The 28,000-nt window shown below is 45.8% G+C and overlaps 1 protein-coding gene across 1 annotated transcript in view; it reads right to left on the reverse strand.

The window, feature by feature from the left end:
• LOC133087218 (solute carrier family 28 member 3-like) overlaps positions 1-28,000 on the reverse strand; it is a 60,394-nt gene continuing 32,394 nt past the window's right edge. Inside the window, 9 exon segments of the mRNA XM_061184021.1 lie at positions 1-229; positions 231-369; positions 372-674; positions 677-985; positions 1,113-1,904; positions 1,907-2,117; positions 3,940-4,059; positions 4,147-4,290; positions 6,348-6,432. Of these exon segments, the coding sequence (XP_061040004.1) occupies positions 1-229; positions 231-369; positions 372-674; positions 677-985; positions 1,113-1,904; positions 1,907-2,117; positions 3,940-4,059; positions 4,147-4,290; positions 6,348-6,432 (2,332 nt within the window).

A 28,000-nucleotide genomic window follows, 5' to 3' on the forward strand; every position in this document is an offset into this window, starting at 1 on the left:
TCAAAATGCATTAGGAACCCAACTGCAGTTTAGTGTTGGTGGATTCAACAAATTGCAGCAGTCCTTCAAATACAGGCTATGGTTTCCTTCTGGGATGACCTCACCAGGACCCCTGGCAACAGTGCTGCTCAGTAGACTCTGGCAGCAAGATACTGCATTGGTTGTGTTTCTAACTGAGCTGGAGTTGAAGGCATTCTCCAAAACATGATGGCAGTTGATGTCTACAGAAGTGCTTGCTGGTAAGTGCTATGGATGTGAGTCCGTCGATCACTATTCCTAGGGAACCGAAATTGGCAAAGCCACAGAGAGCATGAGTGGCAATTGTCTCAGCACGAATCGACATATATTGCTGCACACCATCCACAAATTGGGTCCACACTCTTGCCTTAAATGGATCAATTTTGAGAGTTTCTGATAAGCCACAAATTCATTGAAGAATGTCTTATAACCTATGAGTTTGGCAACCATAAAGCTGTCTTGCCAGTCCACTCCTATCATGAAGGAAAAGGGCATGAAGATGTAGGAGCATATTACTTCGAAACTCAGTTGTGGGTAGTCAAACATGTTTCCAAACCAGGACAGGGCTGAATTCACAAAGGACAACAGGGCCAGGAAGGCAATCAAATTCACAGCGATGTTCGCCACCAGGGAAATGGATGAGGATGCTCCCTGAGGGTTATTTTAGGCGTTTCTGTCTCAGGCCGAGAAAGTTTAGAAATAGCCAATGCTGCAGGTGTGGACATAACTGAAGCAGTTAACAGGTGAGAGGATGAAACCCCAAAAGAAATATATGCACCTAAGACACTTCCAGCAATGGCAGAGAACCCAGTGGTCATGATTGCGTGGAGTTCGGACTTGGTGACGTATGGTAAATATGGTTGGAGCAGCAGTGGAGACTCTGTCTGTCCAACAAATATACTGCCAGAAGCAACTACAGATTCAACAGGAGATGTTCCCACAGTCACTAGCATTACCCATCCAACCTCTCAAACAAACATGGTTGATGGTCCCAATTTGTAGTGGTCCTTCCAACCAGAGACTGTGGTGCCCTCCTCAGAATGGGGACTTCCTGTTGCATCCTCTCTCCTTCCTTCCTGCTTCCATGTGGACACAGGAATGCTTTTTAATGATCCACTGCATCAATCCGAGGTAGTGCAACATGGACATCACAGTGCTGAAGAAAACTACGATGGGCAGGACCTTAAATGCAAAAAAGTGGTCTTTATATTTCTCACCAAAGACAAATGAGGCGCCAGCATCAGTGTACTCCAGGAACGTCTGAACTTGTTTCCGTAACCAGTCAAAAGCCATAAATCCAGTTTCTGTCCTTAGTATCAAAAGCCCAAGAAGAAACTGTAACCCAATACCCCAGAAGACAGGCCTCCAGTAAACTTTGGTTGGGTGCTTGGAAAATAGAAATGTCAGGATAATGTACATTATGAGTCCACCGAAGGACACCAGCTGCTGTTGGCCCAATTTGGTGGTGTCACAGACCAGCCAGAAAATAACTCCCAGGATCAGGCAAGCCCAAATCACCCACTTCAGCCAGAACAAATGACTGTCCAGAAGCCTTTGGCCAGGAGAGGGGAACTGAGCAATTTGAGACTCATATCTGGCCATGAAGTGATCCCAGATCACAAAGAAGATGGCAACCACCGTGATCACGAAAAGAGGAAGGGCTCTGCGAAAGTTCAGCACACGGGCCGCAATCACCAGAGCCAGGTAACTTGCTATTAAAATGCCCCAGATGATATACTTAACGGTTGTTTTGTGTTCCCTACAAAAATCATAAACTGGACCACACTTCCTTTCCAGGCACCCTTTTTGATGCGTCTCTTGATCATCCTCCTCATCTTCGTCCTTTCCTGGAGAATCCTGCTCAATGGTGACTTGCTCGTCCCCCGTTTGCCCTTTTCTTGCTCTCTGTTTTGCACAATTCTACTCCTTAGTGAGTTGTCATTTCCTGATGTGTTCTGGTTTTCAAAGCAGTCTTCATCACTCTGAAAGCCGGTGTTGCTGCAGTCCTCGGCTGTGAGGGCTACCATCCTCTGCAGCTCCACAGAATTTTTGCGGCTCACGGATTTGGCTGGGCTCTGAATTCTTTTCAAATGTCTGGGCTGGAGATCCCCTGTACCTCACTAATCCTTCTCGTTATCCTCATTCCTTCTGGCCCATTTCTACTCCAGGAAGAAGACTCCTGTGCATGGGAACCAGAGATGGTCTCTGGTGCCTCTTCCCTGGTGTGTCGGATGGAGGGCCAGATGCCAGATTCACTCCCCAGCTCACCTAGGAGAATCCGATTTATGACTTTTTGACTTTACTTTTTGATGGTGCAAAACTGATAAGCATTCAGTAGAAACCTACTTTGAATTCTGAATTTTAATCTTTCCCCAGGCTAGTGATATGCGATATGATAGTCAGTCTCTCAATACCCTCGGGATGCTGGGCAGTGGCAACTCCCAGTCAGCTATACAATCATCAGGGTAAACAACTGATACACTTACAACCATTCTGTACCCACACAACCATTCTGTTTTTCACTTTCAGTACAGTATTCAATAAATCACATGAAATATTCAACACTTTATTATAAAACAGGCTTTATGTTAGATGATTTTGCCCAACTGTAGGCTAATGTGAGTGTTTTGAGCATGTTTAATGTAGGTTAGGCTAAGCTATGATGTTCGGTAGGTTAGGTGTATTAAATGCATTTTTTACTCACAATACTGTCAATTTACAATGGGTTTACTGGGATGGAACCCCATTGTAAGTGGAGAAAGATCTGTAGTGGCTATCTCTAAGGAGATTGAATGGCCCCTGATGGCAGCCTGTGACATGTCTGCCAGCCTTTGTTTCCTACAGGCCTCACCCCAAACCCAGTGTTAGTGTTTCTTCCTAATCACAGCATGAACAGGTAACAAGAACAGGTAACAAGAACAGGAAAGCAATGAGATCTCTGAACACCTGATCAAGGAAAACTTCCTGGAGGAAGAAGAGCCTAGAGAATGAGTAGAAGTTGAGGCAACAAAGGATAGTGATTCCTAGCGCAGACTGGACCCAGGTGTCCTGGATCTTCCACTTACTAGCTGTGCCTCACTTTTTTCAACTGTGAAACGGGGCAGTTAGTGCTTCTCTCAGCATTTTGTGAGAGTTCAATAAGTTTACACATGTAAAGGGCTTAGAGCTGAGCCTGGCACATAGGAAGGAGTCCATAAATGTCAGCTGTTACTATCTGACTAGGAGAGGATGGGGAGGTCATCAGAGCTAGGAGATGCAGCTGGGCAGTTGTGCTGTATATTAAAAATAATTGCTAAAGGGCCTTGACTCCCAGACCTATGAGTTTAATGGGGATGCTGGTGGTGAGGAGCATGAGATGGGGGTGTTCCAAATCAGACCTCAAATCCACACTCATATACATGCCCACACCCACCAGGCACCCACAGACACAGGGGCACTAGACCCCATGCCTACGCATTGCGCCCGTGCACAGACACACACACACACACACACACACTCCTGGACACAGACCCACACGCGTGCTTCCTCCTCCTTCCCCAACCCCTCTCAGAAATAAAACTGCACCCAGCCTGGGGTGGGGGGTGGTTTGCACACCCCAGCGGACCCCCGAGACTCTCCCAGCCCCAGCGCCGGACAGCCAGAAATGTGTCTGCTCCGCCGTCTCCAGGCCTGAAGGCTTCTAGCCACACCTTATCCTTCCCCGCTCCTCTTCCCAAACCCCTAGGCTCAGAGGCGGTCGATCTTCTACTTGCTCCACTCTTCTTTATCACCAGTAGATTTGAGAAGAGATTCGGCTGGTTGTGGGACTGGCCGGCGGGAGGAGGGAGGTGGCTCAGGGAAAAGGGGGAATCATCATACTGAGGTCAGGGCCGGGGGAGGGGCTAGGTCCCCCAAGGACCTGTACCTTCCCCCCCCCCTCACCAACCGGGGATGAAAGAGGGCTCGGGCCGTGGGATGGGAGCAGTCCGAGGGGCTCGGTGCTTTGGGGGACCGTGAGCTTGCCCCATAATGGGGCGCAAGGTGGAGCCCTAGTGCTCCGTGCTGGGGAGGAAGGAGAGGGCAGGAGGCCGGCGTTCAGCTGGTGTCCAGCGGTCCTCGGGCGGGGCTCGTCCCCCGAAAGGCACGGACAAAGGGGCGGCCTCCCCGGACCCCTGCGCCGCCTGGAGCCGAGGGCTCAGCGCAAAGCTGGAGGCGGGTGGAGCCGAGCCCGCCCCACGCGCCGGCGCTCACGGGACTGTTGATCCGCACGACTGCGAGCGACGTTTCCTGCGCCTAATCCCAACAAGCATGAAAACGGCTCCAGCGGGCCCGCCAGCAGGCCCTTTGTCCCGGCCCCTCGCGGGACAGCTGCAGCCGGGATCCCTCCCCCGTTTTGTGTCTCCTCCCCCGCGCCCCTCTCCGCCCTCCCCAACTCAGCTGCCCGGATGGCCGCAAGCCTCCCAGGTCTCTCGCCTCGGGCACTTGGGCCGCACAAAGAGGGGCAGTGCCCCTAATCTGGGGGAGGGGAAGGATTAACCCCAGGGTCTGCAGGGAGAGGTGGGACTGTGGAGGGAAGAGAGAGAGAGAGAGGGCTGAGGGGTGCGCCTTCTGCGAATGTAGGGCTGTGCGAGTGATGTGGGCCTGCAAGTGAGAGCATAGATGTGGGACTGGAACCGTAGGGGGACACGTATGAGCGGGTGCAAGTTAGCGGACTGGAGGGGACCCGGGTTGTTACTCATGCTTCTTGGACTCCTCTGGCCGGCCCCCAACATTCAGTGATCAGACAGCTCTCAGGGCAAGAAACTCCCTAGACCTTGATGCTCCCTGGGCTTCCTGGGACCTCCTGTCTCTACTCCTCCTGGGATCTCCTCCACTCCGTGCCTTGGCCCCTGCCCATCCTCTGGACTCCAGCAGCGTCTCTGCCTCCAACTGCCCACTGGACAGCTCCACTCGGATGACCCACAGCACCTCAAACCTCCCATGTCCAAAACTGAGCTCATCTCCTCACCCACAAACCTGCTCACCCCACTCAGTCACCTGGGGTGTAAGCCTTGGTCCTCCTGGTCACTCCTCACACCCGTCACCAGGTCCTGTCCCTTCCGCCGCTTCCCCATCTTGGTTCAGGCCACTGTCATCTCTCACCCAGAAAACTGGAAGGGCTCCTAGCCTGGCTCCCTCCCTTCCATTCACCACACTGCTCTGGAGTGGGCTTCCATAAGACTCCTCCAACTTAAGACCTTTCCAAGGCTCTCCAATTGCTTAGCTTGGTTTGCAAGGCCTTCTCTGACTGCTTCCTACATCCTCACTGGCCTGATCTTTCCTCAGGGTCTGTTGTTCTCAAGTTACTGTCTAGTCCACAAAGACGTTTCTCAAGAGCCTTCATGGAGATTTTTTCTCATGAAATCTCTGAGTAGCCTTGTTCCTCACAGAACCATCCTTCAGAGCCCCAAGGTCCAGGGAACTACAGGGCAGTGGGAACCAGATCCTCCAGAGACAGTGCATGCTGGTTCAGCTTTGCCCACACTATGCCTGCCACACTCAGGACAGCAGGGCTCCTCCCCAGCTGATGTGGTCCTGCCCTTCCTTGGGCTTCCTCAGGCCACCGTGGCTGCAGAGGCCACTCCAGGTGCATGAATCCTCAGGGCTGCTGGACACCCTTGTCTCTGCCCCAGATCTCTCAGGATGGACCACATCCCCAGAGGGCTCAGAACCCCACAGTCTGTGAGCATGTCTGTGTCACACTGTTCCTGTCACCATTGTCACCAGACACCTCCTCCCAGGAACCTGCTTCCAAGACGCTCTCAAGCCCCCGTCTTAGTCAGACAGGAAATTCCTATATTCAACAAATATTTATTACTGTCTACCATGTGCCAGCCCCTCTGGTAGGCAGTGGTGATTCAGATGAATCAGACACAGTTCCAGCCCACTGGAACTTCACAGTCAATTCCTGGAGACCCAGACATGGGTAATAAGAGTGCAGTGTGATAAGTGCTAATACAAATCTGTCCATGGTGCTGTGGAAGCACTTTCTAAAACATGTTCCAATAGGTGGGAAGTAAAAGATTTCCAAGTTCAAAGGGAATGATCAGGAAAGCGTTCACAAGGAATTCCCTGGCAGTCTAGTGGTTAGGTCTCTGTGCTTTCACTGTTGAAGGCACGGGTTCAATCCCTGTTCGGGGAACTAAGATACTAAGATCTGGCAAGCCACTCGGGGGAGGCCAAAAGAAAATAAAGAAAAAAAAAAAAAAAAAAAAGGAAAGCGTTCACAGAGGAGCTGATGTGGAGGATGTGACCTGGAGGATGAGTAAAAGTAGGTAAACAGCATCCTAGGAAAAGTGAAGAGGACTTACCCTGGGGACCCAGGAACCAGGAGCCTCCGAGAGTTCAGAAGCAGGGCACTGTCCAAGAGACAGAGGAGTCTCTCTGAGCCGGCAACTGCAATGAGGAGCGAGGCTTTACCTGTACAACTGTTATGAATGCTTGCTCTCATGAGGTTGGCCTGAGACATCACATCACTTCCTGGGATGCTGGGCAGTATAATGAACTCAGTAAAGTATCCCACTTGTCTGTGAGCCACACAAGCCTCTGTCTTCAGGTACATTGAGAACCTTCAGAGTTTGGGAGTATATGGGGTAGTAATAGGTACAGACCGGGAACCCCAGAAGCCAGTCCTCTGAAGAAAGGGCTTCTGCACCAGGCCACTGGGCTTCATTATGGGAACCAACAATACTCCCGCAAAAGACCCTCCCTGCTTAATATCAGCTAAACTTGGTTCTGCAGGAACCCAACAACATAGGCTCAGTCCAGAACATGCAGGTGTACACAGATGTATATGTCTGTGTCCAAACCCCTGTGAAGAAGTTCAAAGCTTCTTTTATCTGGTGGGTCTGGTGGGTTTCAATGCCATACTCCCCATTCCCCTCCCCCAGTTTTATTCCTACTTGCATCCGTGTGTTATTCCTATCCCCGTAGCCAGCTCATCCTCTCCCCATTCTCAATACCATCTTTCCCAACTCACTTCTCTATTTCAGCCCAAAGCATCGTCCTAACAACAACAGCAATAAGAGAAAGAAGAAGAAGGAAGAGGAGAAGGCAGAGGGGAGTAGGAGAAGAGTATTTTCTTAGAGTGCTAACTTTGTGTCAGGACAGGCACTGTTCTTGGTGCTTTACCTGTGTTAGCTCATCTAATCCCTAGGAGAAAGATACTATTATCATCTGCATTTTGCGGATGAAGAAATTGAGGGTCAGGGGTGTTGAGCAACTTGCTTAAATTCACGTAGCTGGTAGGAGGCAAAGCCAGGATTCAAACCAAGGCAGTCTGGCTGCAGAATCAGTGCTCTCACCACCTTAACTCCACGTTGCCCCACAACCACTCCCTACCTGCCTTTATAACCATCTTCATATCCTCCTACCCTATCCCCATCCCAATCTCATTCCCATTAGTATCCTGTCCTGCACATATTATCCCATCCCACTTACTCCATGCCCAGTTTCATACCCATTCCTCACCCCCCCCACCCAACCTTTGACTCTTCCCCATTCCTATTCCCTTCCTCTTCCTTGTACCCCTTAGAAAACTGGCTTTAGAGTCGGTTTTCAAGTTCACTAGGCTTTGAACAAGAGATACATTCACTTAAATTTTTGGAGCCTTAGTTTTCTCATCTGTTTGAAAGGGATAAGAAAGCAAGTACCATCTACTTTACAGGATTGCTGTGAGTATTAAATAATGCTCTTGAAATTGCTTTGTAAATTGCAAAATATTTTACAGCCCAATGTGTTGTTGTTGTTTTGTTAATTTGCCTTGATATTATTTTTTACCCCTTCTAGAAGCAAATGTTTTAATTTCAGTAATTGACCATTTGTTTTCTAAACAGTGAAATTCTTATGCTGTTTTGAAACTAATTTTAACGGAGGCTACTGAAATGGTAATCTTTATTGTTTGTGATTATTAATAATTTAAGAAAAAGAAAAGTAAATGTTGCTTGTATTAACAAGGTTGGGACTACTTTCCACGGGAGGTCCTAAAAGTGGAACGGTTGTGAATGAGGGTGCTCTAGGACAGGATGGCAAGGAGCTGAGATGGGAGTGGGGAATGGGAAAGAGGATGGAGAACTGGATGGGAACAAGGTAGAGATAAAGAGCAGTGAAGGGATACAGGTGAGAAAAGAATGACCAAGCTGTATCAAGCCTTCCTATGTGCCATTTCACCCTATTTTATTATCCTATTTAATAGGTGAATAAGCCAAAATTTCTTTAGGTAGGTTCCATTTCTGGCAGGACAGACACAGTACTCTCTATTCTCACATTTCCCCTCAAATGCCTACGAGAAAGAAACAAGGTTACAGACTCCTTCCCTGAGAAACGGCTCGTCTGTACCCAGAAAGGTTTCTCTAAGATAGGGAGCATCCCCATGACCCACCTGGGACTAAGTTCAGTGGAACTGAGCAAGAGGTGGGAAGTTGCCATTGGGATGGAAAGGGGAGGGAGACGTGGTAGCAGGTGTCTGCTTCATGCTACAGCTTTACAGTTAATGCTCCAGATGCCTGTTTCCTCCTTCTTATGGGAAAATGGAGGGAAGGGAAGGTGCTACCTCTTCCACTTCCTCATACGGCCTCCCAGGACTCACAAACCCCCTCGCCCCTGAATTCCTTCCTACCCCCAAAACTCACCCAGATAGGAGCAGAATCTTCTAGGTTGATTTCCTGACCTCCTCTCCCCTAACTTGTCTCAGGTACAGTCACCACCTTGATCTCCATAATGAAACTCCGTTTATATGAGACACTCAGATACTCCCCTAATTATTACTGAGATCTTCTAGTTTGTGTGTGTGCATTTGTGCATGCACATGTGCATTTTGGGAATGGGGAGTCTGAATGGCTACATCACGCCTAATGAACTTCGCCCAGAGAAGGTTAATTACCCTCAGAAGTCCCTTACTAAATTAGCAGCCTATGGCTCTGCTCCCCATTGTGATAACATCCCCTTATATGTGGTCAGAGTTTTATAGTTTATAGAACCTTTCCCTCTATTTCCCCATTGCTTTCTCATGACTACATTGGGAGGTAAGCAATGGTGTGCCTTTTTATAGAAGAGGAAACAGACAGTCACAGATGCTAAGTGTCTTGCACAAAGTTGAACAGCTTGCAATGGAGCAAGGACCCTACTCCTTCAACTAAACACTCAACTGCCCAGGTCTCACCCAGGTCTGCCTTGAATCCCACGGCAACAATGTGGCAGGACTTAAAGGAAAGGGTTGCTCAGGCGTGCAGGGAGGGTTACTGGCTCAGTGGGAGTGCCTTGGCATTTGGATAATTCTTTGAGTGGGACTGTCCTAGGCAATGCAGGGTCCCAATTTAGCAGCCCTGTCCCCTAGGCATGAGATACCAATAGGACTGCCTACCCATTTATTGAGACGAACAAAACATCTCCCTCATATTTTTAAAGCCCCCTATAGGGGTGGTATCCCTCCCACTTCTCTCTCCTCACCACTTAGAACCACAGGGCTACGGTCTCAGCTTTGGACACTGGCCCCCTTTCTATTGTCCACCCCCTGCCATCCTTCTTTTCTCCCAGGGCAGTTCACCTCCCTCTTGGACTCTGCCAGCCAGAAAACGTCAAGAGTTACTGAGGCTTGAGCCCCATGGCTCTGAGGCTTAAGGAGGCTGTTCCTTTAAGGAAGCTGGTTCCCAGGACTAACGGGGCTGGGGGTGGGAGGGACAGTGACGGGCGGGGCGGGGCGGTTGATAGAGAGAGAAGGGAAAGGACCCCACCCCCGCCCGCTGCAGGCCTCACCTAATCGCCACACTCTGCGTTATTACCCGCCTATGGCAGCGTGCTTTTAAATAAAATATGCAAAGATTTCCCTCTCAAATTATCTCCCCAGGCAAACTAGCTCAACTCCAGCTTGTTAATGGAAAAAATGCAAATAAGGCCTCCCACCTCTCTCCCTCAGCCCCAAGGCCCTGGACAGCTAATGCATTTCCTTCTTTTTGGGAATTTCTGTTTCCATTGAAACCAATTTTTAGGGGGATGGGGGGCTTTTCCCATGTGCCATCCAAAAGGAGAGTCTTAAAAGGGAGGGAACAGCTCAGGGAGAAGTTTGAGGAAATCACTGTGTTACGGGGTTTGCGTCTTTCTGAGCCTCATTTTCCTCATCTGAGATCTCAATTAGTCCTTCCCTGGGCTGCAGTGAGGCTGAACCGAGGGAAAGGCACGGGGCCGCCGCAGAGTAGGTGCACCTTTCCAGTTTAAACCTGCTGTGGTTGGAGGATACAGAGATGGAGAAAACAGACATGGCTTCTGCCCTCATGAAGCTCACAGTCTAGCAGGAAAAAACCCCCAGACCATTTAAAAGTTGAAAAGCAATTAGAAGACATCTAAATCAAGCAATCAAAATCAATGTCATCATAGTGAGATAAAATGGACATCCACCCCCTAACATGGACACGATCTCCTAGGCAGCACAACTGCCAAAGATGCAGAATCTGAGGAATGAAGAACCAGAAGGGAAACCACAGGACAGACCTAAATTCAAGGTCAGGCTCAGCTGGCAGGGGCTCTTTAGAATATCAATGTCATGAAAGAAGAATGATCTGTTCCAGATTAAATGGGCTAAAGAGACAAGACAACTAAACCTGCAGTGCACGATTCTGGATCAGATACTGGACTGAAAAAAGGACAATGTCTGTGAAGCACAGCATTGGGACGTTTGGCAAAATGTGAATATGGATTGCGTTATACATATTTTTTTAACAAAAATTAACCATTTATTTATTTATTTATTTAAAATTTTGGCCACGCCGTGAGGCATGCAAGATCCCAATTCCCCATCAGGGATCAAACCTGTGCCCCCTGCAGTGGAAGAGCAGAGTCTTAACCACTGGACCACCAGGGAAGTCCCTGTATTATACATATTTTATTGTATCTATTTAAATTGCCTGAATATGGTCATCATATTATGGTTACACGGAAGAGTCTCCTTGTTTGGGGGAAATCTATATAGAAATGTATAGGGGTAAAATCTCATATTTGCAACTTAATCTCAGATGGTTCAGCGAACAAATGTAGCAAAATATTAACAATGGGTGAATTAGGTGAGAAATTTAGGTTTGTTCATTGAATTATTCTTGCAACTTTTCTGTGGGTTTGAAATTTTTCAAAATAAAACGTTGAAAAAAGAAAAAAATATAATTAGCTTTTTAAAATTTATTTATTTATTTATGGCTGTGTTGGGTCTTCGTTTCTGCGCGAGGGCTTTCTCTAGTTGTGGCAAGTGGGGGCCACTCTTCATCGCGGTGCGTGGGCCTCTCATTATCGCGGCCTCTCTTGTTGCGGAGCACAGGCTCCAGACGCGCAGGCTCAGTAATTGTGGCTCAAGGGCCTAGTTGCTCCGCGGCATGTGGGATCCTCCCAGACCAGGGCTCGAACCCGTGTCCCCTGCATTGGCAGGCAGATTCTCAACCACTGTGCCACCAGGGAAGCCCCTAATTAGCTTTTTAAAAGCATGATAATGATATTTTTAAAGTCCTTATCTTTTAGAGACACTGGCTAAATAAAACATTTTCAGATGAAATTAAATGATCTGTATTATTTGCTTAACAGTAATACAGGAGGAGGGAGGTTGTTGGGAGTTCAGGTGAAACCAGATTGGTGTGAGCTAATAATTGAAGTTGTGTGGTGAAAACGTTCTCTTTTTTTTCTCATATTTGAATTTTCTATGATTAAAAGATTGTTGTTTTTAAGAAAAGCAATTACAAGAAATGTGGTGAATGTTAGAAGGGAAGTGTGGGTCTAGCAGGGGAAAGCAGTCCAGTCTGAGGGGTTTGGAGCAGGCTTTCTAGAAGAGAGGAGTGTTTAAGCAGAGACTTAGAGTGAGCAGGGCCAAAGTGGGGTGAGTAGGGGTGAGGTAGGGAAGAGCTCTCTAGGCCAATGGTCCAAAAGGTACAAGAGTGAGATGCAGTGTGGTGGAGTGTGCAGGACCCCAAGTGAGGCAGAAAGGAGAAGCCAGGTGGAGAGGAGAGGCCAGGTGGGGAGTTGAGATGGAGCTAATGAGGACCTTGCAGTTCAGCTAAGGGCTTGGGTGTTTTATCCCAAGGGCAATAGAGAGCTTTAAGCAGGGAAGTGACAGGATCAGATTTGCATTTGAGAAAGACCACCCCGGTGCTTTGTGGGCTAATAGGAAGGTGCCAGGCTGGGGACCGTTGGAAACTCCTGTCCTGAGAGTTGCACCTGAATCGCTTCTCTCTCCCGAGCCTTCCTGACCTTCCCTTCCCAACTAAGGGACAGAGCTTGGGTGCCAAATTTCAAACCTGAGACCAACCCATCCCCAAAGCCCTGTTGGCTGTCATCCTATCTGCAATTCCCGTTACCTCCACCATCATAGGGAAGCTGTATGGCTGAAGGTTAAGAGTTTAGACTCTGGGGCCAGGCTGCCTGGATTCAAATTCTACTTCTGTCCCTTTCTAGCTGATGACCTTGGACAAACTTCTTCACCTCAACTTCCTCATGTATAAAGTGGGGATGATAATAATACTACTTACGTCACAGGGAAGTTGTGAGGATTAAATGCATTGATATATACCCAGTGCTTAGAACAGTGCCTGACCTGTAATAAGGTCTCAATAAGTCTACTCTGAAATAAGTGAGGGAGATTAAGAGGCACAAACTTCCAGTCACAAAATAAATGACTCATGAGTGTGAACTGTACAGTGTAGGGAATATAGTCAATAATTATGTGATATCTTTGTATGGTTACAGATGGTAACTAGACTTATCATGGTGATCATTTTGAAATGTACAGAAATACTGAATCACTATATTGCACACCAGGAACCAACATAGTGTTGTAGGTCAATTATACTTTAAAAACAAGCTAACTAACTAACTAATAGAAAGAGATCAGATTTGTGGATACCAGAGGTGGGGGGGTGGGAATTGGAAGAAGGTAGTCAGTAGGTACAAACTTCCAGTTATTGGATAAATAAGTACTAGGGATGTAATGTATAACATGATAAATATAATTAATGCTGCTGTATGTTATATACAAATGTTATTAAGAGAGTAGTCCTAAGAGTTCTCATCACAAGGAAAAATTTGTTTCTATTTCTTTTATTTTGTATCCATATGAGATAATGAATATTCACTAAACTTATTGTGAACTTAATGTTCACTAAACTTATTTCATGATGTCTATAAGCCAAATCATTATGCTGTACACCTTAAACTTATACAGTGTTTTATGTCAATTATCTCTCAATAATAAGAAAAAAAAGAAGTCTTACTCTGTACCAAGTACTGTTCTGGAAAGAGGTGGATGGATTGAAAGGGAAGAGAAAGATCTCAGCTTTACTGGACAGATGGAACACAGATCAAAAAGAGCAATATCAAAACACTGTATTTTTGCATTATTTGCAGTATTAAATACAGCTGGAAACAACCAAGGTCCATCAATGGGGGAATGGCTAAGGAAGTTGTAACATCTAGTAATGTTTAGGAAGAGGCTGGGAAAATCCCCATTTTATCATATTAGGTGAAAAAGCCAGAAGCAAAATTGCAAATGTTATATGACTTCAACCATATTCTAGAAAGAATAGAGAGGGAAAAAAATTCAAAGGAAATACACTGAAATATTTACAGTGGTTACCTCTAGATGGTGCTATTTGGGTGTAGTTTAATTTTTAAAAAAATCTGTTTCCAAAATATCTAATAATGTGCATGAATTACTTTTATAATGGTAGGGGTTCAACCTTCTTTTGTTAAAAAAAAAACAGTGCTTTTGGTTACAAATGAATAATGGTGAACATCATCAGCCATCAGAAAAATGCAAATCAAACCCCAGTGATATAATCACTTCACACCCACAAGGATGGCTATAACCAAAACAACAGATAATAACAAATATTGGTGAAGATGTGGAGAAATTGGAACCCTCATGACCCGCTGGTGGGAATGTAAAATGATGCAGCTGCTTGGAAAACAATCTGGTAGTTCCTCAAAAGGTTAAACATAGAGTTACCATGATTCCACAACCCAGCAATTTCCGTCCTAGAACATATACACCCAAGAGAATTGAAAACATATATTCACACAAAAACACATATACGAATGTTCATAGCAGCATTATTTATAATAGCCAAAAGTGGAAACAACCCAAATGTCCATTAACTGATAAGTGGATAAACAAATGTGGCATACCCATACAATGGACTGTTACCCAGCAATAAAAAATACTGATGCATTTTAATTTATTATATTATAATTATATTACATTATATATCATATCATCTCATAATTATATTACATTATATATCATATCATCTCATATTATAAAAGTAATAAGGCCACCAACTACAAGTTTGAAAAATAGGGTTGTAGGATTATGGATGGCTCCATATAGATGGCTTGAAGTTGCATTTCTGTAGTACTTTACATACTAAGAAAACAATGTTGTCAACATCTAAGAATGAGGGGGAGATTATGGTGAGGGGAGAGGGGCTAAAGATACCAGGCATGACTTTTCTCTAATACAAGGACTCTTATCATGCTGGTGTATTTTCTTTCAGATTGTTTTCCCTGATCGTATTTTTTTACATGCAATCATAATGTATAAGCATGGTGAATCCTAATTTTTTGACTTAACCTTGCAGTAATCACTTTCCATGCTGTTGCACAGACTTTTTGACCATTATTTTTTTAATGATTTTATAATGTTACATAGAAAAAACCACAACTTACTTAACTCATCCTCTATTAGACATTTAAGTTGCCTCCAACATTTTTTTCACTCTAATGAATAATGCTTATAATTAACATCTTTGTTCCTATTTTCCCTCATGTTGCCCCTCATATTTCAAACTAGAACTGACCCTTGAACAAAATAGGTCTGAACTGCGTAGGTGCACTTAAATGCAGATTTTTTTCAACAGTAAATACTATAGGACCATGTGATTGATTGAATCCCTTCATGAAGAACTGCAGATACAGAGGAACCATGAACAGGAAGGGATGACTGTAAGTTACATGCAGATTTTCTATTGCTCAGAGGGTCAGCGCCACGAAACGCCCCCACACTGCTCAAGGGTCAACTGTGTTTGGGGTAGATGCTCAGCGTTAGAATTCCTGGATCAAAGTGTCTTTTTTGCTCTTGAGAGATATCGTGAAGTCATTTTCAGAGACATCTTTACAGGGACTTCCCTGGCGGTCCAGTGGTTAAGACCCTGTGCTTCAATTGCAGGGGGCACGGGTTCCATCCCTGGCTGGGGAACTAAGATCCCACATGCCCTGTGGCACAGCCAAAAAAAAAAAAAGACATCTTTGCAAATTTAATGAATACAAATTAATAATATTAGATATGATTGTATACGTAAAAATTAATAAACTATATTACATATTGTTATATATAATACTACAATTAACTATATATTATTAAACTGTTATTTTAATTTTCCTCCTTCCTCTTTCCCTTCCTTCCTTCCTGATTTCTAGTGAGGTTGAGTATCTCTCTTTTTTTAAACAGTATCCCAATAAACCTTTCATGTAGCACCTATTCTGTGCTAACTGGCTCTTTCCACTGAACCTTTTGGAAGGCAATTGAAGCCATAAGGTTGTGAGGGCCTGAGCCAGGCCAGTGATAGTGGGAAAGGAGGAGATGGGGATGAATTCAAGAGACTTTAGGCAAAGTCTAATACCCTCTCTGAAATGAAGTACCAGTTGGATGAAGGGTAATGGTGAGAGAGGATAACTGGCTCAGACCTGACAAGCCTAGGAGTTTGGTCATAACATGAGAGAAACCCAGAAAAGAAGCAGGTTCAGTTCAATCTGGGGCATATCGATTTTGAGGTACCCAAGGATGTCCAAGTGGTGACTGTTGTGGTACATCCCCCGGATCCCTCTTTCAGGGCCAAAACAGTCATTCCCCCGTTTCTGGAAGTGTGGGTGGCTGAGAGTTCTCAGCTGAGTCCCTCTCTGTATTTGTCCTCCGCTAAGAGAGTCACCTGGCCCAAGGTCACACTGCCTTCCCAGGCAGCCAACATCAACGACTGACCAACGTGGGGATACAAAGGCCAGGCACCCTTGCTCAAGGCAGGACCACATTCCAGAACTCATTTTAGGATTGATTGTGGCTTTTGTTTTGACCATTAGGTTCTTTCATCTGCCCAATTCTACTTCCTCCCCTTCCCCACTGATGTTGACCCCAAGAGCCCTCCCCAATAAACTTCCTGCTTGCAGAGCTCCGCCTCAGATTCTATTTTCAGGGAACCAACTTTAGACAGTTGGAAGCACATATCTGGGCTTGGGAGAAAAGTTTGTTTGAGAGATGAAGATTTGGGGACTGTTAGTTGTATCAAGGTAGACGTGGGGCAGTGGGCAAGATGATGGGAGATGAGGGGCCAGAGAGCAGAGGCTGCATCTGAGGGAATAAAGGCCTACATGGAGGGGGTGGAAAAGGAAGAATATACAGAAAAGGGAACAGAGGCATGACAACATAAGTTGAGACTAGTGTTTTCTTTTTTTATTTTTAATTAATTAATTTATTTATTTTTGGCTGTGTTGGGTCTTCGTTGCTGCAAGTGGGCTTTCTCTAGTTGCAGAGAGCAGGGGCTACTTCATTGCCGTGCGCGGGCTTCTCATTGCGGTGGCTTCTCTTGTTGCGGAGCACAGGCTCCAGAGCGCGGGCTTCAGTAGTTGTGGTGCACAGGCAGCATGTGGGATCTTCCCGGACCAGGGCTCGAACCCGTGTCCCCTGCATTGGCAGGTGGATTCTTAACCACTGCGCCACCAGGGAAGCTCGAGACTAGTGTTTTCTAAAGGGCCACCAATCAGGGCCTCTCCGAGGCTGACTGAGCCCAGGCCACTTTTGTTTCTATGAGGGTCCAGGGTACATTAAAAAATGTCTAATACCAAAGCAGTGTGCTTTAAATGTGATATAATTTATTGTTTTTTTCCAAAGGTTTATTTATTTATTTATTTTGGCCGCGCCTCGAGGCTTGCAGATCGGGATCTCATTTCCCTGACCGGGGATTGAACCTGGGCCACGGCAGTGAAAGCCCAGAATCCTAACCAGTAGGCCACCAGGGAACTCCTAAAATGTGATATAATTTAAATGCTTCCATTAATAAATTAATTATTTTAATAGTGATACCAAGAAAAACCCAAACCTATATATAATCTCATTGGAACTAAAAGTACAAAATTTAGGCTCTTCATAAATATGAAGCCTGTTCCAAAAGTCTCTCCAGGCTACTGATTGTCCTACCTTTCCCTGCACTAGGCCCTACAGTCAGCAGAGGCTGACCTCATCAGAATTTGGAAAACAAAACCAGAAAAGAACAAATGTTGGTGAAGATGTGTAGGAATTGGAGTCTCTGTATATTGCTAATGGGAATATAAAATGGTGCAGCTGCTGTGGAAAACGGTATGGCAATTCCTCAAAAAAATATACATAGAATTAGCATACTATCCAGAAAATTTTGCCTCTGGGTAAGTGCCCAAAAGAATTGAAAGCAAGAACTCAAAGATGTTCTTAGCAGCATTATTCACAGTAGCCAAAAGGTGGAAGCAACACAAGTGTCCATCAGTGGGTGAATGGATAAACAAAATGTGGTCTATACGTACGATGGAATATAATTCAGCATTAAAGAAGAAGGAAATTTTGATACATGCAAAAACACGGAGGAAACTAGAGGACATTATGCTAAGTGAAATAAACCAGTCACTAAAGGGCAAATATGATTCCACTTAGATAATGTAGGATAGTCAAATTCAGAAAGACAGAAAGTAGAACGGTGGTTGGCCGGGGCCAAGGAGCAGGAGGAATGGGGAGTTATTGTGTAGTGGGTAAGGGGTTTCAGTTTTGCAAGATGAAAAGAAAGTTCTAGAGATGAATGGTGGTTTTAGTTACACAACAATGTGAATGTACTTAATGCCACAGAACTGTACACTTAAAAATGATTAAGATAAAAAAAATGATGAAGAAGGTAAATTTTATGTTATGTGTATTTTACCACACACATAAAAACAAACCAAAAAAGTGATTGCCACAAACTCCACTCTTGTGAGAGTGCATCCATCCCTGACTTGCCTGGACCAATCAGACCTAAGTGACCTCACGCAATCCACACTCAGCATCATCACAATTTGCAAGCAAGTAGCACACAAGTTACACCAGCCATCTGAGCTTAGGGACCAAAAAACTCTATAGGTGATGTGGCGCTTTATAAGTCATAATTGAAAAATGAATTACTTGTGGTTGGTGACCAACAAAATAATTAGCTTATACCCACTACCAAAAAAAAAGTCTACAAGTAATGAGCATGGACAGCTTGAATCAGGTGTTACAAAAACTCAAATTCTGATTTTGGAAGGATTCACCTCTTTGCCTTGGGTAATCAGTGCCTTTTGGAAAAAAAAAAAAAGAGAGAGAGAGAGAGAGAGAAGAACCTGAACTGGTGTCAGTGGACTTGACGGCCAGTGGTGATGGAAAGAAGTACAAAGATGGTTATATGATCATCATAGTCTATGTGAATGGTACATAGAGTTGTACAGTCCACAATCTCACAACCATACTTAGCTCCCTGAGTGGCCAGCAATGAGTTAGAGGAACATGTAAACACTTCCCAGAAAGCTCAGAAATACAAGAGCGAGGGGATGGACTTCTGTGGTCACCCAGGATAGGGGTTGGGATTATTGTTATTTGAATATAGCCTCGAAGGCACAGGTAGTTACATCAGGGAGTCTCCAGCTTATGTGTGAGCAGATGTGTATTTGCTGGACCCCTCCTCAAGCAGGTGAGAGCAGAGGGAAAGTCTTTATCCCTAGGGCCAGGAACTGGGTGTGACACCCTTGGTTGTTAGGATGGTGTTTGTACAACTCCCATAGATTAGTCGCTCTTCCAGAACAGATGTGAATGACTGTGGGCTGTGAGGGTCGGAACTGGGGTCCTGAGAACCTGACCTTAGAGGCAACTGAGCCCCTCCCTTGTGCAGTGGTTTAGCTCAGCCCTGCCCCCACTGTCCCAATTCCAGGGTCAGAGAAGGAGGACGCAGAACAAAAGCTAATGGCCCTGTGTTCAGTGGGTGTCCTGGGTTCCCGTGACGCTAGTGTGTTAGGGTTGGGGAGGGGCACTGAGGAGCTTCCCAGGCTGCAGTTAGGCCTCTTCTGAGGGCCTGAGCTGGGGCACCAGAGGCTTAGGGTTCTGGCCAAGTGCCTGCTCCTGAGCTGAGCACCCATTCAGCCTCCTGGCCTTGCTCTGGGTGCTCTAACCCTCCCCCGCCGCAATCCCAGCTCACCAGAGACCTGACTGGCTGGGTCTCTCCCAGACAGGTGCGTAGACAGGCAAAGCCCAGGGGAGAAAGCAGCTCCATTCCTTCCCCAAGACCCTCTTGGCCCCTTTTTGCAGCCTCTTTCCCAGAGGGTCCTTTGCGGAAATGGAGTGACAGCCAGAACAGAGTAAGCCTCTGGCTCTTTATTAAAGATGTGTGTGTGTGTGTGGGGGGGGTGTGTGTAAGGAGAGAGAAGTGCACTGAAAAATGAATGTGTCCCTTTTCCAGTTTCCCCACAGCTTCCACCTCCCAGCCCTGCTCATCTGTGCAGGTGGACCTCGGGCTCATCATTAAGTCTCTGTCTCTGACACCTCTGCAGCTTCCATGCCTAGGGCACCTCTGCCTCCCCTCCCCCTCTCCCTCTGTGCCTCAGCTGCCTACCGCACTCCAGCATCCCTGAAGCTGCTCCCTCCCACCCCAGTGCCAGCCCTCAGAACCAGCCCTTCACAAAATAACTTCCCAGCCCCACTCCAGCCTTGGCGCTGAGCTCCTAGAGAATAGGGGTAGACAGAGGAAGGAAACAGAAGAGAAATGCAGAGAATATAACTGGGTCTAGAAAGATCAAGTTTAGGGAGAAAAGAGTCGGTCTGTCTGTCCAGCTATTTTATACTCACCTACTCTCCCAGCCACCTGCCCACCTGCTTGTCTCTCTTCCCCACTTCTCTCTCTCCGTGTTCTCCTTTGATCTATTATTTTTCATTCATTCATTCATTCTTCATTTACTGATCAAACCCCAGTCAAGTAGACTTGCAAAACAATTTACATATAAGAAAAAATTTCCAAGCTCTACTTTTGGGAACTTTAACTTTCATCCAATACTCCCTCTCTTGCTTCCATTCTCTGCCCAGGGATGGTTTGTACCATCCCCCCTGTCTCTCTCTCTCTCTTTCTGAACCCTTATGCCACCCAGCCCCACCTGTACTGGTTCTACCTTCTCACTAGCACCCAAATTCCCTCACCCTTGGCTTCCTGCAACACCTGCTTGACTAATATCCACACTAGGCTGCCCACTGAGGATTGTGGGAGGGTGCTCTTGAGGGGCGCTCAGGGATGCTCCCTCTCCTATTCCCACACCATTCCACATGTTCAGACCTTCCCCACTCTCCTTCCCTAAGCCCCTACCCATGCGGCTCCTCCTCATTCCATCAACCAGGGCCAAGCTCCCACTTTGCCCAACCCCTCGACCCCCCCGGCCCCCCCATCAAATGATCTTTGTGCTCTCCCCATCCTTCTTTCCCTCTGGATCCTGATTTCTCCTTCTGGGAAAGGCCACCAACAACTTTGGATTTGACCCCTGCCTTCTCTAGCCTTTGTGGGCTTCTTCTCTTTCCTGTATCTTCTGCCTCCACTGTTTCCTTCCCTCAGCCCAAAAACACCTTCCTGCTCCCCCTCATCCCACTGCCACCAGCCCAGTCTTCTCTCTGCAAAGTCCCACTTCAGAAGAACCTCTTATCTCCCTCTCTCTATTGCTTCCCTTTCACTTTTTAGATCACTACAATTAATTAAGCTTTTGTCTCCCACTACTCCATGAAATGGTTCTCACCAGGGTAATCAATGACCTTCATGTCTTCGATTTAATGGTTTTCATTCAGTCCTTATTTCACTTGTCCACAATGCAATATTCAATATGATACATTTGATTCCCTTTCTTGAAACCTTTTTATCTATTGTCTTCTGGGACATCATTGTCTCCATGTTCTTACCATACCTTTGTAATAGTTTCTTCCTAGCATTTCTGCTTAAGATGTCAGACTGAGTTGGCATTTTGCTCCAAAAACATAGAAATGTGAGACAGAAGCTTTTAGTTTTTTTTTCTTCCAATTATAAAGAGTGTATAGCTGAGCTGGAAAGCAACAAAGGTAAAATTTCAAATATCAAAACAACACTACAATTACTTCAGGGGTGGGTTGGAGCCAAAGCTCTGTTGCCCATGAAGATGTTGAGATCTAAGCTTTAGGGCTGCGCTTACAACACTACATGCTGGGGCAGGAGGCAAGACCATAGGTGAGAATTGGGCTCTCTGCATAAAGCTGGAGGCAGGAAAGGGCTGTACGGTCTGTTAATTTGGACTTACAAACTCTCTACCTGCCCATTGCCTGGGGGATATGGACAGACGTGGAAATGGGCCACTTAGTCCAGCTTAGGTGAAGTATTCATGTCAACCCTGAGAACTCTGAACCCCTGGCCTGAGCAATATGTGAGTAGAGGGCTACAATTCTGCGTTACCTTCCTGATACAGAAAGCCTAACCTCAAAATAGCCCCAGCCCAAGAAAAAAAATTGATCCAGATCCAATGAACCACCTTGGTCATAGGTAATCCACAACCTAGTGTACAACCCAGGGTGTTTATAGACTCCCATGGGAGAAAATTTCCCAGAAGATGTCATAAATAAAAATTACAAAGCAAGTAAGGAAATCAAATATCATAAGAGATAGTCTGCGAAGCAGAGGTAATACAATAATCTAATAGGATTTTTAAGTGCTCAAAGAGAGAAAGAAAATATTTGAGGCATATATACAACATTATAAAAAATTAACAGTGGGGGCTTCCCTGGTGGTGCAGTGGTTAAGAATCTGCCTGCCAATGCAGGGGTCACGGGTTCGAACCCTGGTCCAGGACGATCCAACATGCCGTGGAGCAACTAAGCCCGTGTGTCTCAACTACTGAGCCTGCGCTCTAGAGCCCGTGAGCCACAACTACTGAGCCTGCGTGCTACAACTGCTGAGGCCTGCGCTCCTAGAGCCCGTGCTCCGCAACAAGACAAGCCACCACAATGAGAAGCCCACGCACCACAACGAAGAGTGGCCCCCGCTCGCCACAACTAGAAAAAGCCCGTGTGCAGCAACGAAGACCCAATGCAGCCAAAAAAAAAAAAAAAAAAAAAAAAAATTAACAGTGAATTTGAAATAAATTCTAAAAATCGAAATTGTAGTCTTTGAAAAAAATAATTCAATAGTGAGTCAAACAGTTGACTAGACATAACTCAAGAGAGAATTGTTGAATTCTAATATATAGATCAGTGGGAAAAAACCAGGATTTATCACAAAAAGATAAAGATCTGGAGAAAAAAGTTAAGAGAATCAGATAATAGGATGGTAAGCTTCAAAATACATCTAATAGGAACTCCAGAAGGAGAGAACAGAGAGAATGAAGGAAAGACATTAGGAGAGATAATGGCTAATAATTCTCTAGAATTGGTTGAATGTCATGAATTCTCAGATTGAAATTAAACATTGTGTCTCAAGCAGGATAAATGAATACAGAGTCATACCCAGTACATCACAGTGAAACTAGAGAACATTAAGAAAAAATAGAAAATCTTAAAAGCTACCAAAAAGAGAAGATAAATATATTATATAAGAAGGAATGGCAATCATGGGAGTTCCCTGGTGGTCTAGTGGTTAGGATTCGGCGCTTTCAGTGCTGTGCCCTAGGTTCAATCCCTGGTCGGGGAGCTGAGATCCCACAAGCCGCCTGTGTGGCCGGGGGTGGGGGGTGGGAAGGAATGGCTATCTGACCAACAGTAGACTTCTCAACAGCAACAATAGATGCTGGAAGGCAATGGAATAATATCAAAGTGCTGAAAGAAAACAACTGTCTACTTAGAGTTCTATACCTCACTGACCTGTCACAGCAAGGTGAGAGCAAAATAAAGTTATTTCAGTCACATGAAGACAAAGACAATCTTTCTAAAATAATTATTAAAGGATATATGTCAGCAAGAAAGACATTAAATCCAGAAAGAAGGTGTAGGATGCAAGAGCAATAACATTAAAAATGTTTCCAAATATCAAAAAAAACTTTTCACCTCTTGACAGACTGCTCTTCTATTTACTTCTTAAGTATTGTTGCTCCTTCGAATTCTGTCTTTTTTTTTTCTGATTCTACTTGAGCAATCATATCCACACAAATGCTTTCAACTATCATCTATAAACTGATGTTTCAGAAGACTTTTAAAAAAAAATTATTTATTTATCTATTTGGCCGTGTCAGGTCTTAGCTGCGGCGTGTGGGCTTCTCTAGTTTCAGCGTAAGGGCTTCTCTCTGGTAGCAGCATGTGGGCTCCAGAGTGCAGGGACTCAGTAGTTGCGGTGAGCAGGCTTAGTTGCCCTGTGGCATGTGGGATCTTAGTTCTCCCACCAGGGACTGAACCCATGCCCCCCTACACTGGAAGGTGGATTTTTTTAAAATTTATTTATTTATGTATTTATTTAGTTATTTGGCTGCGTTGGGTCTTCATTGCTGTGAAGTGTACACATCCCCAGTGTACCTGCTGGGGATATGGTGATAATGAAATGAGACAGGAAGGAGGTCAGGACCCCAGCAGAGCAGTGAGACTCAGGACCAGGCTGTAGGTCCCGTAGGGAAGCAAGCACAAACTCTGGCAGAGGCAGTGGAGAAGATGGGTTCAGTTCATCCCAATACACTGTATACAGAAGCAGGCTGACTCAGGACCCCTGCCCTGGGAGATAAGGCAGTGATCTTCTTGATGGGGCAGGGGCAGGTAGAGACTAACACTTCCTCAGAAATGATGCCCCAAAGCCCTGGGCCGTGGATGGCTTATCTCTGGCTCATCCTGTCCTTCTGGATCTCCTGGGAGACATGGACAGTTAAGAGGAGGTTGAGGGGTCAGAGTCCAGTAAGAGTAGTAGCCCAGGTTCTGTCCCCAGAGAACAGGTCCTCCCTTCCCCATCCATGGAGGTAGGCAAGCAAGCAGCAGCTCATGGCCAGAGGGACAAAGTGGCAACTTCAGGCTGGGAGATACTAGTGAAGATGGGCTCTGGCAGGTAAAGGCTGAGCATTCCTGTGTGCCTGGGCCCTCCTTTGCATTAATTATCCACTGACATGGTTTGTGTGCTGCTCTCCCTTTGTGCTATTTTAATTAACAGAGATCTCCTCCAAGCAAACCAGCAGCTGTGTAAGTTGTCAAACTGTCAACACACACAGGATGGGTGCCATGGGGACATTAAGTGTGGGAACTACCGATGGGCTCCCCATCTCCTTGGCATATTTGAACCTCCCTCCAAACCCACCCCGGTAAGTAATCACAGGCAGAAGAATGTCAAGGTCAGGAACTTGGCTTTGGGTTCAGAGAGACTTTACATTTGAACTTTGACTCTGCCACTAATTCACTGTGAGAAATTGTGCAAACCACTTAACCTTCTGAATCTTACTTTCCTCCTCTGCAAAGTGAGAATAGTAATACTTATCTTGTCCCAAGGATTGTTAGATAATGTACATTACATGCTTCGTCTAGTACTTGTAGTGCCCAATAACTATGACTTGTTATTAAATCTGCTTTCCTGGTCAGTGTAGGATTCTCTACACCCTTTGTAAGTTTATTACAGCCAGAGGAGAACCTTTAACTAAAACATACACAGGAGGGATCCCATAGCTCTCCTTATTGGCTTTCTATTTTTCTATGTAGTATTATCATTCTATGTTCAGTGAACCCTTGTTTTCTCAGTAGCTTTGACTCCCGTCAAATTATTAGGACCCTACAGTCCTCTTCCTCCACTTTCCTCACTTCGCTAGAGGGTCCATGGGTGGACTGAGCATTCTTCTTGAGGCTCTTAAAGTTTACAAGTGGCTACCCTCACTGAATAAATGGACCAGTGAATAAATGGATGGATGGGAGGCATGGCTTTAAGGAGGAGTTGATGGCTGAATTGAGCCCAGAAGGACAATACTTAGGTACAGAGGGGAAGCGAGGGTAGGGGAGGGTGTTCTAGGCAGAGATAATACCATGTTTAAATGCCGAGAAGTGTTTAAAAGCCCAAATCCTGCTGTATTTGAGGAGCTGAAAACGGTTCAGCTGAACAGAGAAGGCATGTAGAAGGCAAAGGAGTAGGTGTGATAGATGAGGTACAGAGGAAGGTGGGGTCTGAGAACAGAGGGTCTCCTTAAGCACTCTCTCAGAGTTTGGGTTTTATCCTATGGGCAAACGAAAGATTTTATGCAGCAAAAGATATAGTCAGATTTGCACTTTATTTATCTATTTTAAAAATAAATTTATTTATTTATTAATTTATTGGCTGCGTTCGGTCTTCGTTGTTGTGAGCGGGCTTTCTCTAGTTGCGGCAAGCAGGGGCTTGCAGAGCAGGGCTCTAGGCGCACAGGCTTCAGTAGTTGCAGCACACGGGCTCAGTAGTTGTGGCACACGGGCTTAGTTGCTCCGCGGCATGTAGGATCTTCCCAGGCCAGGGCTCAAACCCGTGTCTCCTGCATTAGCAGGCGGATTCTTAACCACTGCACCACCAGGTAAGTCCCAGATTTGCACTTTAAAAGGATCACTTAGGGAGTTCCCTGGTGGCCTAGCAGTTAGGATTTCGGGCTTTCACTGTCATGGCCCAGGTTCAATCCCTGGTCAGGGAACTGAGATCCCGCAAACATAAGTTAGAAAAGGCAAGAGCGGGTCCAGGGAACCCAGTTAGGGAGGTGTTGTTTGACTTCAGGTTAAAGCTGAGAGTCTCAGTTGTGAAGAAGAGAAGTGGACTTCTTTTAGAAATCTTTAGAAGGTAGAGGCTACAGAATTAATATTGATCGGATATGGGAAGTTTAAGAATAAGGTAGAGGAAGAAGAGGCCAATAATGAGTGGTCAGAGAGGTAAGAAGAAGATGAGAAAGAGTCAATACTTGCCAAGAGAGAAAACAGCCAGCGGGGAGAGAGTCTCAAGAATTAGGGAATGGTCAACAGTATCCCATGTCGCCAAGAGGTCCCAACTATAGGGACTGGGAAGTGGACGCTGGGTCTAACTCAAACGAGATGGTTGATGCCCTTGGAGGGGCAGTTGTATGTGGGTGGAAAGGGGATGGGATCTTGTGCAGAAGACAGCAGTGATTTGGGAAAAGAAAGAGTGTAGTAAGAAGAGGAGAAGTGAGTGGAGACAACTCAAGAATATTGTCAATGAATGGAAGGAGAGAGACAGAGTGACAGATAGTGAAATGCTGTATAGAAGAATAACTTATTTCTTAAGATGGAAGAGATGGTGAGCATATTTATATGTGAAGGGAAAGATCTAATAAAGAGCAAGAGACTGAAGATACAGGAGACAGGGGGATAGTTGATGGAGAAAGTTTCTAGAAGAGGTGGGAGTGGGATACAGAGCAACAGTAAGCAATTAGCTGTGGACATTGCTGAGAGGGGAGGAGATAAGGATGAGAACAAATGTGACTGGGTTTCTACTGGAAGGGGTTCAGGAAGTTAAAAGTTTTGCTTCTGATGGTCCCTAATCTATTTATGTTCTCTGTAAATAAAGAGGTGATGTTCTCTCTCATCATTCAAGAGAATGATGTCCTGAGAGTGAAGCCAGGAGGTGGTGAGACGTGGGCTTGACAAGAGGGTTTGAAGCAGCTGTTACGGAGAATGGCTGGTAACTGACTGGGGCTTGTGAAAGGCCATGTGCAAGGCTGAGGCCCTGATGACAGCACAACAAACACGTGTTCCCTGGATAAAGTTCTTCCTCTTCCCGAACTCAATGTCTGCATCACCCCAGTGGGGACCCATCTGCACACTGCCCACCTGTGGGGCATGCAGCAGTGAAACCAGGAAAGGAGAAAGGGGCTTGGGGCAGCTGAGTTTGTGCAGATGTCCCATGAGATGTTTTTGATGAGTGTGGCATTGGCCTGAGGGTTGAGGGCTCTCCGAAGACAGGAACTGTGGCTCAGAGGATCCCCAGCTTCTGCTCAGGGACATGGGGGGAGGTGCCGTGGGCATCTGGAGAGAGACAGACAAGGAGGGAGAGGGGAGAGGTCTGTTCTTCCAAACCCGCTCCTCTCTTTCTGCCTCCCTGCCTTGGCCCCAGACAGATTGATTCTCTGCTGATACCGATGTCTTGGAGCAAAGCAGCAGGTTGGTGAAATCATTTACTAACTGAGAAGTCCTCCTTTGGCTCATGGATGTCGAGTTAACTCAGCCCTCTTCGGGCTGGAAGATTCTCATTCTTCCAGTGTGTGTGTGTGTGTGTGTGTGTGTGTGTGCGTGTGCACATATGTGAACCAAGGTGGGCATATATGAGTGTGCTTGTCTGTGAGAGCGTGCTTATGAACTTGGGTGTGTGTGAGTCTGTAGGGCAATTTGGTGGACTGTGTGTATGAGCCCAAACATATTTGTGTAGGCCTTACAGGGGAGTGTGTGAGTGTGTCTTAGTGGATTCATGGATCCATGTGAACATACATGCCCTAGCCAAACAGTATGAGCTTGTGAGTCTGTGTGTGCAAGGTTGATATATGAGAACCTCAGTGTGTGTTCATGGGCTTACGTGTGTGAAGCTTGTTTCTCAATAATAATAATTCCTAATATTTGTATTATTCATAGTTTTACAGAGCACTTAGCTATGCTTTTCACTTGATCCTCACAACCTTGTGAAGACCATAAGATAGAATATTCAACAAAAATCCCACGTAAATTAGTTATGTCTACTATGTACCAGTAGTGTGTTGGAAAGGGTATATGTGAGGCCGGATGTGGGAGGGAGGGTGTATGTGGTCAATCTCAGTGTGGACGGTGTAGCCACGGACACAAGCACACCCCTTCATAGTCTCGACACACCCACATCTGTCCTTGTCAAAGAGCAAAGGGGTACCCTCTTGTCAGCACAGGTGGAGCCTGGGTTGGTCTGGATTCTCTCACTGCACACACAGGGTGGGCAGGTGATGCTTGTAGGAAGCCTGGACATATCTG

Source organism: Eubalaena glacialis, chromosome 3, assembly GCF_028564815.1.
Source record: "Eubalaena glacialis isolate mEubGla1 chromosome 3, mEubGla1.1.hap2.+ XY, whole genome shotgun sequence".
Lineage (NCBI taxonomy): Eukaryota > Metazoa > Chordata > Mammalia > Artiodactyla > Balaenidae > Eubalaena > Eubalaena glacialis.